General features: G+C 48.1%; 1 protein-coding gene across 4 annotated transcripts in view; it reads left to right on the forward strand.

Annotated features, from left to right (window-relative positions):
- The window catches only part of WDR37 (WD repeat domain 37), a 57,452-nt gene extending 44,585 nt beyond the window's left edge, over positions 1–12,867 (forward strand). For all 4 annotated transcript variants that reach the window (XM_060097552.1, XM_060097554.1, XM_060097553.1 and 1 more), the window contains 3 exons: positions 6,790–6,924; positions 7,380–7,494; positions 10,372–12,867. In XM_060097552.1, coding sequence (XP_059953535.1) covers positions 6,790–6,924; positions 7,380–7,494; positions 10,372–10,503 — 382 coding nt within the window. In that variant the 3' untranslated portion in view covers positions 10,504–12,867. The remainder of the gene's footprint in view (positions 1–6,789; positions 6,925–7,379; positions 7,495–10,371) is intronic.
- The last annotated feature ends 931 nt before the right edge of the window (positions 12,868–13,798 follow it).

Below are 13,798 nucleotides of genomic sequence, written 5' to 3' on the forward strand. Positions count from 1 at the left end.
ACCACCAGGGAAGTCTCCTATGCCTTTTTGAGAAAGTAGGGTTTCAGATGTTACACTTCACTGTAAGATAAAAATCTGTAGTCAAATGGGTCCCCTTGAGATTTGTGCTGCATTATTTTTGCTGGGTAGAGAGAGAGCTCCCAGATGGAAGGTCTGTTTTAAGGTTTTCCTCATAAATTTTTAGAAAAGACAAAAAATGAACCCTTTTCTTTTTTGGTATGTTATGTTTATTTTCACTGTGTATTATGAAATTTCTTCATTATATTAGGAATTTTAACATAACAGGATTTACTTAGTGGAATTGGGGGGCTGTATTATTAGACTAGCTTTTAGTGACCCAAGGTGTACCAATTTGCATGAAAAGTAATTTTAGGATCCTTATATAACAAACTATTTTCCTAATAGTGGGAATTGTAGTGTGTACTATTCTTGGAAATAATAGAAATGTTTAATTGGAAAAATTAGGAATGTCACAGGAATTTCAACTCTTGGCAGTTTCTGTCTCATGTATTTCTGTCATCAGCTGGAATTGAAATCCAGTGCTTTTTATCTGAAATGAGCTAAATCCTTATGTATTCATGGTTTTCCACCTGACAGTGTAACTCGGGAAGTGAGCCACTTCAAGACAGCCTGGTGGGGACGGTGCCTCGGCTCCTCTGCGTACCTTGCGCTCAGTCGGTGGGGCTGAAGTTTGACCTTGTGGGCTATGGGTACAGACACGTTCCTGAAAGTGGCTCTACTATAATAAAACCTATACTTAGGTTAAAACTACTGCTGCTCTTGAGAGATGCCCGTGTAGACTGTCCTCTAAAGCAGGGGTCCCCAACCCCTGGGCCGCAGACTGGTATGGGTCCACGGCCTGTTAGGAACCAGGCTGCACAGCAGGAGGCGAGCAGCGGGCAAGCAAAGCTTCATCTGCTGCTCCCCGTCGCTCCCATTACCGCCTAAACCATTGCTCCCATTACTGCCTGAACAAACCCGACCCCCTCCCCGCCCCGTGGAAAAATTGTCTTCCACGTAACTGGTCCCTGGTGCCAAAAAGGTTGGGGACCGCTGCTCTAAAGGGAGGCTCCTGATCCCTCTCCTCCCAGCACCGCTGCCTCCTGTGGAGCTTGGTAGAGTCGTCACTCCCCCAGTTTTTTAGATTCATTTTGTTTTGTTTCAATTGCTATAAAAAGGGACTGACAGTTGAGGCAGTCACTGGTCATTAAGCTTCCCCTGTGGGTGGTCGATGACTCCAGTCTGTACCCAGCTGACAGTATTTACACGTGCGAATAAGCTCTGGCATTGAAAATATCTGAAATTAGCTCAACATGGGTAAAATATCTGAGAATGCAAAGGTTTTTGTTTCTTTCTTTTTTGCCTTAATTCTTTTCATATGATTTTAACTTCATCCCCCAAATGTGAACTTAGGTACTTTCTTGTCTAAAAACAATAAGACATGACATCTAACAAAAACCTTTTTTAAAAAAGTTTAGAGATTATAATGATTGCTTTAAAGTTATGACATTTTCATACGCTTCTCTTGCCAAGTACCCAGAGATCTAAATTCTAGATCATATGCTTACGAAGGTGAAAGTCGCTTTGAATTTTGTGTCGTGCTGTTGACAGTTTTCTTTATGCTAAGTTTTAAAGAGAAAAAGTGTTTTGGCAGTGTGATACTTTTAACTGGGTGGTGGTTCGATTTAACTGTTGAATTCTGTGCTTGCTCAGCGACATAGTGTGTGTGCAGGCCTGTGCTGGAGGCGGGCGGCAGGTAGGGGTGGTTGGCAGACCTCGCGCTGGGCTGAGAGTCTGTCATTCCTGGTCTTGGTCTTCAGCCCTCGTCCGTGATGAGGAGGAGGAACAGGGGTAGCAATGACTGCTGGAGGAAGGAGAGGCCCGGGGCACCACAGGGGCCTCAGAACTCGAACCTGAACTCCCCCCAGTTTACAGCCCCGTCCCCACATGCCTGGGAGTCTGCTTCTGTCTTCTGTTCGCTTGGGTAGATTGAAAACAGTTTCATTTGGGGAAGTGTAGAGACTTATGTAATTTCTGGCAATAGATGGTTGATATCTGAGGTTGCCATCAAACCAAGGCTGACAGAGTGAACTCCCCATAAATTGCCCCATTTCCAACTTTCTCAGCTCTGTTTGCCCAAAGACTCTGCTCAGATTCCTAGAGACTGGAGTGGCAGCCGTGGTCTCAGAAATGTGATCTGACCGCAGTGGTTATGAATCAGTGGGTGTTTGTCTTGTCATGGAAGTGGGCAGAGGGCATGAGTGGTGGTGCGCGGCAGCTGCCGGGTGGGCGTGTGCACCTCGCACACGTGGGCACTATGTGGAAAGATCTTGGGAGTGTCTCTGTGTCAGCTGCTGAGGAGCCACCTCCTTCTTGCTCGCTCACCTTGGCTTTAGAGGTAGGTAGTGGATATACAGTAATTTAGTTACTGATCCCCGGTGATATGTTTAAAAGTTGTTTGAAATTCAAGAGATAGTTTTGAAAAGTAAGAGGAGATTTAATATTTCTCCATTTATCCTTTTTAAATTCCTCATTGAAGAAGGGCTGATTAGTAACTAATAAAAATAAGGACTTAAGGAAATTAGTGCATTTAAATGCCTCTTTGTTGTGAGTTGATTGCTTCACTTTTCGTTGAGGTGACCCAGAGCAGCATCGTCAGGTTATTCACACAGATGGACACCTTCCCGACTGCATCATTACAGCCTCACTGAGACCTACACGAGGCACGTCTGGACCTGACACAGGTGTTGGCAGGACCCCCTGAGCGACGGCGAGCAGTGAGCAGAGTGGGGAGGGGGCAGCTGCCGGGCAGAGCCTGGCTTTGATGGCGGGAGGTTACACACACACACACACACACACGCACGCACGCACGCACACACACACACGTCACGGTCTGTGCAGCCTGTAACACTTCTGGACACGTTTACACGTGCATGTATATGTTTCTGCACACACGTCATATTCCATGCAGCCTGTGTCACTTCTGTTGGGAACTCCACGCGGTTCTGAGGCACATTTGCACACAACCTCGGGCTCTCAGGACCCTCCGGCACCTATTGTCCAGCGTTAGGGGAGTCACTCCACGCTCTGGTGGGAGAGACGCTTCGGGTGGACTCCTCGTTTTACCAGCGAAGGAGAGGTGCCTTCCCAGCCCCGGACCATCCCCACAGACCCAGGCCGGGCCCTCTGGCTCCAACTTTGCAATTTAGGGCCAATCTAGTAACGTATTTGAGAGTAAAAATCTTGTAGTTCCTAATTTATTTCTGATTTTTATCTTATGAATAGGGCTTGTTTATATCATATTACTTTCAAAACTTATGAACAGATGTTTTCCTTTTGAAAGATTTAAAAAATAAACCTTTGAAATTCTTCCCAATTTTTATGCACAGAATCACGTCACATTGATACTGGGACATTGGCTGTTAATTGATGAGCATGTAAGCAGATAAACTCTTGGACTCAGAAAATCAGGGGATGGAGCGTTAAAAAACTTGAGGGAGCTCACTCCCCCTCCCCCCATTTAAGTGGAATACATTCCTCTCAGATTTCTTTAAATTACTGATATAATTGCAGCATTCAAATCTGACTTATGGTTGACTGTTACATTGTTTAGTAAGAATGAAATCAGGACCAGGTTTCACAGAAAGGAAATCAGAGTCTTGACCCTTGATACTGCCAGTGTGAAGTTATTACATCAACCTTACTGATTTTAACTTCTCTGTAATCATTTGAAATCAGGTTGTGTGGGCCTGTCATCTTTGAATAATCTGTGGAAAAGGTTATTAATTCGGTTAATAAAATGCTGAGGAGAATTTAGCCTAGTAATAGCAGTGCTGTTTTGACTCACCCCTTGGAGCCCCTCACTGTGGCCATGGCGGGCACGTCCCCAGAGCTCTGGCATGGGTGCCGTTGGTGGGAGTGTTGGTGTTAGGACAGCGCCCGACCCTGTAGCGCACCTGTGTCCTCCGCCAGCGCGGGCTGTGGGGACGTTGTCACGCGCCCCTCTGTCCCGTGTTCTCTTGTGGGAAGCGGGACCTGGCATGCGAGAGGTGTGCAGTCTGTAGAGGAAGCAGTTCTGTGGTTCAGGCCCATCGCAAGGTGAGTTGGGAAACTCTCGACTGACCCTGGAGAGGGCAGCTGGAGAGAAAATAACAAGTGAGACCGAGGCCCTGCACGGTATGTGCGTTACCTGCTTTCTTCCAGGAGCAGTTGGACTTTAAGTGCTGAAGAATTGTGTGTGATGCAAAACTGACGTTTCCTTTAAATGTTTTTTATCTCAGGGTCTGTTTTTTTGGGAGCCGGCCCTCAAGGACTCTCCAGAAGTGTGTTTCATTTGGAGATGAGTTTTCTGTTTCTCATTCAGGCATCAGAGGTCTTGAAGCACAGGAGACATGAGTCTCTGACTTCTGAAGAGCACTCCTGATCAGAAGGGCAGTGCTCTCTGAGATCCTGGGTGTTGCCGAAGACTTGTTACTCTGTGGGACGTTTAGCTTGGAAGACACAGCTTGGAAGCCAGTGGTCAGGAAGGAAGGCGGTGGCCTGACCCCCTGCAAGCAGCAGCAGTCACAACGGGTCTCCTGTGTGCGGGTGCAGAAAGGCGTTCTGGTCCGTGTGTCATGTCACATCTGTGGAACTGCACTTCATGTGCCCTGCCACGATCCTAAGCAGGCAAGAGCCACCCGATGCGTCCTGGGGTCTCCCCAAAGGTGGAAGAGCCACAAAGGTTCAGCCTGGGTCCCTGTTTCTGGAGCGCTTGCTCCTCTGGCTTGTACTTCAGGTGGGAAAGTGTTACTTTGCTCCGTCGGAAGCTACGTCCTAAGAATTAGAGGTAGGAGCCCTGCAGACGGTGCCCAACGTGGAGCCAGAGGAGTCGCTGCCCCCATGTCTCCCAGGCTGGCATTTTCCACATCATGTATTTCCTTACTTTGCCGGAAAATTTTGGCAGATGGTTGCACAAAGCAGCCATGTCTCTGTGTGGTGGGGGGACAGCTGTCAGTCCTAAAGAGGAGCGTGAGCTCTCTGGACGCTCTGTTGATTGAGGCCCATGGAGGGAGCGGAACGTTCCAGGCTGCGTAGCGTGTGTGGTGAGTAGGTGCCGCGCCGTCAGCTGGAGGCACACACTTGGCTGCTCTCGGCAGCAAGATAAATGAGGCAGTGGGAGCTTGGCGGAGCCAAGCCTTCCCACCCGCCCCTGAGGGACCTGCGTCGGAGGGGCCTTTAGAAGGATGGCCTCACCAGCTTCTCCCTTTGATGCCCTACAATACCTGTCAGGGTCGTGATTTATTGAAAACCTGACGTCTTTCAGCATTTCATTAACATAGAGTTAGACGAGCTTTTGTGGGGACTTTTCCCCACTAATTCAGCAGAATGTTAACTGAAATTTAACTTGGCCAAACCTCCTGAGGCCTCCAGTCCGCAGAGAAATCACAGGCAGTAGAGGCATCTGCCCCCAGAGCCTGGCCAATGGCCGAGCTGCTCAGACAGCGCTGTGCCTCGGCCCTAAGGGGCAGCAACACCTCGTTTCTGCTCAAGCCCTTACGGTGTCCTTGTTCTTCACATAGGGAGTTCGGGTGGGTCATCAGGTTGCTGTTCGGGTTTACCCTCACTTCCACCTTTCTCCCTGTGGCACACGTGGTCTTTGATTTTAACATAGTGCCCTCCAGGTCCATCCACATTGTCAGAAGTGGCAGGATTTCATTCCTTTTCGTGGCTGAGTATCATTCCATTGTATATATATACCACATCCTCTTTATCCATTCATCTGTTGATGGGCACTTAGGTTGCTTCCATGTCTTGGCTATTGTAAACTATGCTGCTGTGAACATTGGGGTGCATGTGTCTTTTTGAATTAGTGTTTCTGTTTTTTTCAGATAAATACCCAGGAGTGAAATTGCTGGATCACATGGTAGTTCTGTCTTTAATTGTTTGAGGAACTTCCGCACTGTTTTCTGTAGTGGCTTTACCAATTACATTCCCGCCAACAGTGCGCAAGGGTTCCCTTTTCTCCACATCCTCCCCAACACTTATCTCTTGTCTTTTTGATGACAGCCACTCTAACAGGTGTGAGGTGATATAGCTCATTGTGGTTTGATTTGCATTTCCCTGATGCTTAATGATGTTGAGCAAATTTTCATGGGCCTATTGGCCATTTGTAAACCTTCTTTGGAGAAGAGTCTGTTCATATCTTTTTTTAAACTGGTTTTTGTTATTGTTGGAATGAAATTTTTTCCAGTGTTCTGATTAACTTGATTGAAAGTTGCAGTTGGGATGGATTTTTTTTGCGCGGTACGCGGGCCTCTCACTGTTGTGGCCTCTCCCGTTGCAGAGCACAGGCTCCGGACTCACAGGCTCAGCGGCCATGGCTCACGGGCCCAGCCACTCCGCGGCATGTGGGATCTTCCCGGACCAGGGCACGAACCTGTGTCCCCTGCATCGGCAGGCGGACTCTCAACCACTGCGTCACCACGGAAGCCCTGGATTTTCTTTTTTTTTAATCGTCTGCTGTATAGAGATTTTGGCAGGTTCTGTCTAATCTAGTCCATCTCTTCTGGGAGCCTTCCCTTGCTCCGTTGCCTGGAGAAGTTGAGGTTGAGTAGGAGAGGTCAACTGTGCTCAGTTGCATGCCCAGTGGAGGTTTAGGCGGGAGGGCCAGTGAGCAGGGTACACGACTCGCAGCGTCCACATCTCCACCCACCTGCCAGGGCCTCTGGCAGCAAGAGCATGTGTCTGTTACACAGTGTGGACGGGAACTTCCTGACGAGGTTCTGACCGTGTGTCCTTTACTTGCAGCACCGTGACCTCTGCCGTGTTCACCGTAGGAGATAACGTGGTCTCCGGCAGTGATGACCGCACCGTGAAGGTCTGGGACTTGAAGAACATGAGGTCCCCCATCGCGACCATCCGCACGGACTCTGCCATCAATAGGTGACAGTGGTGCTCCTCACGTGAACCCTTAGTGTGGCTTGAAGGGGGCCTTGTGGCTTGTGTCTGCTTCATGTAAATTTGTGTTTACTTGGTAGAGCCCTGGGAAAAGTGGTTTAGACTCCCGGGAAAGTATTTTCTTATTGATTCTCTAATGCATATCCAGTATTCTATAAATACTGAAACTTAGGTGTAAAATCAGGTTGGTGTATTGAGCTTTGTAAGAATAAGAATGAGCCATTTATGGCCAAAGGTTACCGAGTAGTACATACGTGTAAGTTACATGTAAGTAACTTGGCCTGTTTCCTGATGCCCTAGGCAGATAATACCTGTGGTTTGCTGGTGTGATTTGCCTTGAAGTGTGAATAGTATGAAATCCCTTACTGCATCATAATCTAGAAACTCAGAAACTTGTGCTCTCATTGTTTTGTATGTAACCTGATTTTATCTCTTCGAAGGATCAATGTGTGCGTTGGCCAAAAAATCATTGCCCTCCCCCACGACAACCGCCAGGTGAGGCTGTTTGACATGTCGGGCGTGCGGCTGGCGAGGCTCCCACGCAGCAGTCGGCAGGTACATGCTGGGGCCGAGTCTGTTCACAGGGAGCCTGGGGTCCCGGGCCCAGCATCACTGATGGATGGGAACTCCCAGCCAGTCTGGGCGTGTCCAGTGCTCCAATAGCCCTTCACAAAAAGAAATTAATTCTAACAGTGTATTTTATCTAACCAAATGTATCCGAAATAACATAATTTCAACAGATAGTCAATAGAAAAATATTCACGATTTTTACACTCATTTTCTTACTAAGTCTTTGGTTGCTGGGTTTCCATTGGAAGTACTTAGTCTGTATTTGGAGTGCATAAAATTGAAAGCTGGAAACGTTGCCTGATACCTGAGCTGAGCAGCAGCTTTTAAATTTAAACTGAGATAATCAGGCTTTCAGTTGCTGGTCTCCCAGCTGCGTTTCAGAACTCCCTGGGCACAGCAGCTGAGCTCACCGCCGGGCAGGTGTGTGCCGTTGTCCTGTGGGGGCAGTGGTCATGGGTCCTGGAGGCACCTTTCTGTGGCGGTCGTGTCTCCATTTAGATGCACTTTCTCGTGAGGCAGGGGTTGCTCCTGGTTCATCTCGGTCGGTGCAGTGCAGGAGCCGGTCTCGCTGGGGAGCCTGGGGCTCTGCAGCACCAGCTCAGACCTGCTGAGTCAGCATATTGGGGGGGGGCACCTGGGCAAGTTCAAGTTCAGGGCCCAGTCTCAGCACCAGGGGGCAGCAGGTGGAGCTATAGTGGACGAAGCCCCTGCTCTGCTCCATGGAGCCCACACACACCCACTCTCTCCCTGGCTTCCTTCGGCCTTTTCTACATTCACAGTGGAAGCTGTGTGGTGGGTCAGCCAGTCCCTTGTTTCCAACAGGGTCTGTGCCTGACCCTGCAGTCAGTGAGTGTGTCTGCACCCCCAGTCTCCTCTGCTGCTCCTCCGCCTTGTCCTGGGCAAAACCTCGCAGCGGTTGCTGAGCCGTGGGCCCAGGGCAGTTTTGGAGGCAGGCTGGCAGGTAGATTGGTAGACAGGGAAGACACCTCTGCTCTAAGTGGCACCAGCTTCCCAGAGGTCCTCTGTCCTTTGGACAAAGCCATGTCCTCCCTTTTGCAGCTCTTACGTGTACCGTCCCAAGTTAGTTGTGGAGCTTTGTATTCTTTGAGTGCACTTCATAGACAAACTACTCACGAAATTAGAATAACTCAGGAAAGCTTCACCACCCCAGCAAAGCCATGAATTGCTTGTCCAGGCAACTTCACGTTTGCGAACTGCTGGGTATCACTGACGCAGCACCTAAGCTGCACCTTAACTGAATAGGATTCTCTCTCTCTTAGGTGGGCCTGAGTGTTAAATAGAACAGCTGTACAGCATGTGAGGTCTGCGTTCTGACCCAGGAACCCAGGTCCCTTCATGGCTTTGAGAATCTTCTCCCTCAAGAAAGAGGGAGTTCCAAGCAGTTCTTCCTGGTACTAATTCCATGGAGACAGTTTCATTTTTAATTGTCTGTAAACATTCAGCCTTGTAGGAATTGTAGAATTCTGTTGTGCTTGAATTAATTTCCTCCTAAAGTGGTAGGTGAAATAGATTAATTTTTTTATTTTGCTTTCTTTTTTTTTTTTTGGCTGCGTTGGGACTTCGTTGCTGTGCACGGGCTTTCTCTAGTTGTGGCGAGCGAGGGCTACTCTTCGTTGCGGTGCACAGGCTTCTCGTTGCAGTGGTTTCTCTTGTTGCGGAGCACAGGCTTCAGTAGTTGCAGCACGGAGGCTCAGTAGTTGTGGCTTGCAGGCTCTAGAGCGCAGGCTCAGTAGCTGTGGCTTATGGGCTTAGTAGCTCCATGGCATGTAGGATCTTCCCGGACCAGGGCTCAAACCCGTGTCCCCTGGATTGGCAGGCAGATTCTTAACCACTGCGCCACCAGGGAAGTCCCCAGAGTTTCTTTTACTTATAGAATTTCTGTCAGCTTTTCTGAATTCTACCTCTTGTACCTGTTGTATGATATTATAGTAACATGTTAGTGTGTGTATCTGCTATAACCTTTCCAAGTAATCTGCAATATTTTTTCCAACATTCTGATATTTAACTGAATTCCTGAAGGTGGTGGGAATCTACTTGAAAGGCCATCTATTTTATCCTTGTTTTATTTGGCACCAAAGGTATATTTCTAGCTCCTTTATTACCTGAGCCAGTTATTTGTTAAAGTGGTATTTGGGGTCTTTGAGGGAATTTTATTTACTGTTTCCTACGTCACCCAGCCTCATTGATTCATTAAAAATTTCCAAAGTGACCATTTATGTATTCTTCCTGTTGACTGTGATCTGACTGCTTTTTTTTAAAAATAAATTTATTTATTTATCTATTTATTTTTGGCTGCATTGAGTCTTTGTTGCTGCACGTGGCCTTCTCTAGTTGTGGCGAGCGGGGGCCACTCTTCATTGCGGTGCACGGGCTTCTCATTGCAGTGGCTTCTCTTGTCGCGGAGCTCGGGTTCTAGGTGTGCAGGCCTCAGTAGTTGTGGCACGTGGGCTCAGGAGTTGTGGATCGTGGGCTCCAGAGTGCAGGCTCAGTGGTTGTGGCGCACGGGCTTCGCGTTGCTCCGCGGCATGTGGGGTCTTCCTGGACCAGGGCTTGAACCCGTGACCCCTGCATTGGCAGGCGGATTCTTAACCACTGCGCCACCAGGGAAGCCCTGACTCCTTTTCTTGAAGAAAGAATACTGAGGCGCTGGTGAGCCTCAATGAGTTCATCCATGTTCCGACCCCTCATTTCGTGGAGGCTTCTCCACCAGCAACACAGGAGGTGTCACTTGGACTAATTGTGTTCACGGCTCTCATTTCCATTGGGTCGTTTGGGCGTGTGTGGTTCATCTGGTCCTGCTTGGGGAGTCCTGCTCTGACTGTGCTGTGTGCTTGGTCGCAGGGCCACAGGAGGATGGTGTGCGGCTCGGCCTGGAGCGAGGACCATCCCGTGTGCAACCTGTTCACCTGTGGCTTTGACCGGCAGGCCATCGGCTGGAACATCAACATCCCGGCACTGCTGCAGGAGAAGTGAGGGCACCACTCTGAGGCTCCTCGGCAGCCAGGGACTGCGACTACCGGCTCGCCTGGCGCTGGGGAGCCGTTGCTGTGGGTGGTGGATGCTGAGCGGGAGATATGTGCTCTCTCCAAGCTGTACCCAGCCTGCATGAAGCGTCCAGAGTGTGCCCCTGTTGTTTATTTCTGTGTTGTGTGTGTTGGCATCATGGGCCGTAGAGGTGGAGCCCCTCCCGCGGCTGTTGGTGTTGAGTCCCTGGATGTGTTGGGGGTGACAGGAGGGCGTGGTGTCTGCGCAAGTGAATCATGAACCCTGTTCTCATTGGGAGGTGTCAGTGGTCTCCACGTTTCTGGAACGATGATCCACTTCTGCCTTGTCCTGGCAGGAGCGAGCAGGGACCTCACGCTCAGGTCTGCGTGGGGTTCCAGCGTGTGTTAACTCAGCTTCACGTCTGTGTTCTGTTACAGTTCTGTAAAATCAACTTGGATTTTAGAAGTTTAAAAAAAAAAACATAGAATGTTCAATTTGCAACATTTGGATAGTTTATTTTGAAAAGAAAGAGTTTCTGCTCTTTTTATAGAAAATCATTTAATCTCCTGAAGTCTCATGCTAGCAAATTCTAAAATACAATGATTCTAATCACTGATTCCAGGTATTAAGCAAAATTTAAAGCACTTTAGTTTATAGCTATGGTTATAAACAGTTTTTAGAAGTTTCAAATGACTTATCCATTGAATGTGACTTGACCTTTCTAGAAGGCCCTGCTACCTGAAAACAAACCTTATTTATTTTCTACACCTTGGGTTTGCATGTTTCCAAGTGGGTTCACTTTCTGGGTGGTATTTGAGAGCCAATAATGCAAATAAATGAGTACTACCTCAAAAGCAAAATATTTGGAAAACTTGGGGTGTCACTGTTACCTGGTTCATGCACTTTTTGATGTAGAGCTAGAACATGAGTTCGTTCAGAAGGTAGGAGAGGCCAGCGCAGCCCACGTACCTGAAGAGGAAAGGCTCCTTCCTCACTAGCTGCCAGCTCCCAGGTGGCGGGTGGCTCTCGGTGTCCCCTCTGCCAGGGAGTCTGTCAGTCTTGCCTTCTTGGGACTTTCTACCTGGTGTTCGTGAGCCATGTTTCTTGTTGAGTTACAGTCTGATAGCAAGACATCTCAGTGCCCCCCTCACGTATGTAACCCTTGGAGGCCAGCGCTGGGACAGGCACTGGAGGGTGACATTGGAAACGATCGTGATGGCCCAGTCCCGGTCACCGCTTCCATTTTGTGGTGTCGCGGGCAGAGCATCCCTAGAGATGGCGCCTCGCCCATGGCTCCTTTGCCTCAGGGCCTGCGGTAGACCATCTCAGGCCTCTTGCCCTGGGTCGTCGGGTCTGGTTCTGAGATGACTCCTGGCTGGGCAGGAGGGTGGGGCCAGGGAGATCCAGAGCGAGGGACAGACAGCAAGAGTTTTAGGGCAGCTTTATAAAAACAGCAGCTCAAGAGCTGGTTGTTAGAGTCTGACATTCCCCAACGCCAGGGTCAGGACGGTGCAGGCTACCGCCTGCCCTTCTGGAGTCTCCACAGCAGGGCTGTCCTCACATGCTGGCTCCTCTTCTGCTTCAGTCTCACGTCTGAGTGTCTTAGAATTACTTTTGGAAACGTTGGGAAATGTCTGCAGGTCGCTAAGCCAGATTTTAGAACCAGATCTCTACTGGATTAAAAAATTGGAAGCGTGTAAACACATGTGTATGCGGCCACGTGGCCTGTGCAGATGAGGCTCCGCTCACAACCGTGTCTTCCTTGCCCCCTCCCCGTTCCTGCCCAGGGCTCGGCCCTTCTCAGGAGCAGGACCCGCCACCATGGCTGAGAGGGACATCTTCAGGCATCGTGAAGGAGATGGGGGTAGTAAGTGTGTGTGTGTGCACGTGTGAGTGTCTGCAGGTTTGTGCATGTGTGTGCCTGAAATGAACTTGTGTGACCAGCTGCCTTGATCATATCTGAAATAGTGTTTGGAAGTGGAATTGGTTTTGTCCATGTGCCGACATGTCCAGAATTTCATTTAATAACAGAAAGAGATGGGTGGTTACTGAAAACTGTGTGTTGATGGAGAATTTCACGAGAGGTATGTTGTTGGATGAAGGGGCGCCCTTTCTCAACCACTGCACATCAGCTCATGCAGAGCCAAAATCTGTACCTATTTTGGAATCTGAAGAATCCTATGTAAGTCATCTGTTGCTTAAATCTGTGAAAAAAAGTTTCTTTTGGGGAGAAGGTGTGCATTTATCAGTGTTGTGTAGAAGCAGTTGTTTTCATTGTGTTGATGTAATTGTTTTTAAGTGTTCAGTGTCTTCAATGCAGTATGAAATTCATTAAAAATCCATGTTCTGTAACTACTGTTGTAAAAGTGTTGTTATTAGGAGTCTCCTTTTTTATTATTTTGCCTTTTTTTCATGTTTTTGCTTTGGTAAAGCATTGTTAATGGCTGTGGAACATCACAATGATATAGACGGTAAACAAATTAATTATGGTATTGCCCACTTAAAAATTTTAATTTTAGACTTAAAAGGCCAATTGTGTTAATATTTTCTATCTGTTATGCTATAATTTAATGATCCACATTACACTTCTCCATTCCTGCATCACCACCCCCAAAATTTCTGAAGGGAGTTAACAATTTGACAAAATACAGGCATTTGCCAAAGTTCCTCAGAGTTTCATAAGACGCTTGTCCTGTTCTTACTACAGTTAAGCTTGTTTGAAAGTTGAAAAAAAATTGCGGTAAGAGAACATAGGCCTGTTTTCCATGGGAAAATGCAAATTAGGATTGGCTGCAGCCGCCTGTTCACCGTCATGTTCTCACCCATGTGGATGGAGCTGTGCCTGTCCTGGGAGCCCTGGCAGGTGGCAGGGCTCTGCCCGGCGTTTCTTGCCCGCCCCAGCCCTGCCTCGGACCAGGAGGCCTCGCCGCCCACCTTGCATGGGCCTCAGGGGCACGTTCAGTCCCCAGAGGGCAGAAATTCTCCACGATTACTCCCTCACCTTACTCTTCAAAAACATGTGAGTATTGTCTAGATTTCATAATTATATCTTCAGTTACATTTAAAAGTTTGCATATTAGTGTAAAGAATTAAGAAGGCAAGACTTGCTTTGATTTCATCAAAATGCCATTAAGACGTGTCTCCCTCATTATCCATAGGTTTTCTGTTTTCCTTTAATAAGTTAGAAGTCAAGGAAATTATTCCAAAAATTGGGAGCACCTCTGTTTTATATGCAGCATACGATATGTGGTCCATATCATAGGAAGAGGCTGAAAAGGAAATC

The sequence above is a fragment of the Mesoplodon densirostris genome, chromosome 4 (genome assembly GCF_025265405.1).
Source record: "Mesoplodon densirostris isolate mMesDen1 chromosome 4, mMesDen1 primary haplotype, whole genome shotgun sequence".
In the NCBI taxonomy this organism is placed as follows: domain Eukaryota; kingdom Metazoa; phylum Chordata; class Mammalia; order Artiodactyla; family Ziphiidae; genus Mesoplodon; species Mesoplodon densirostris.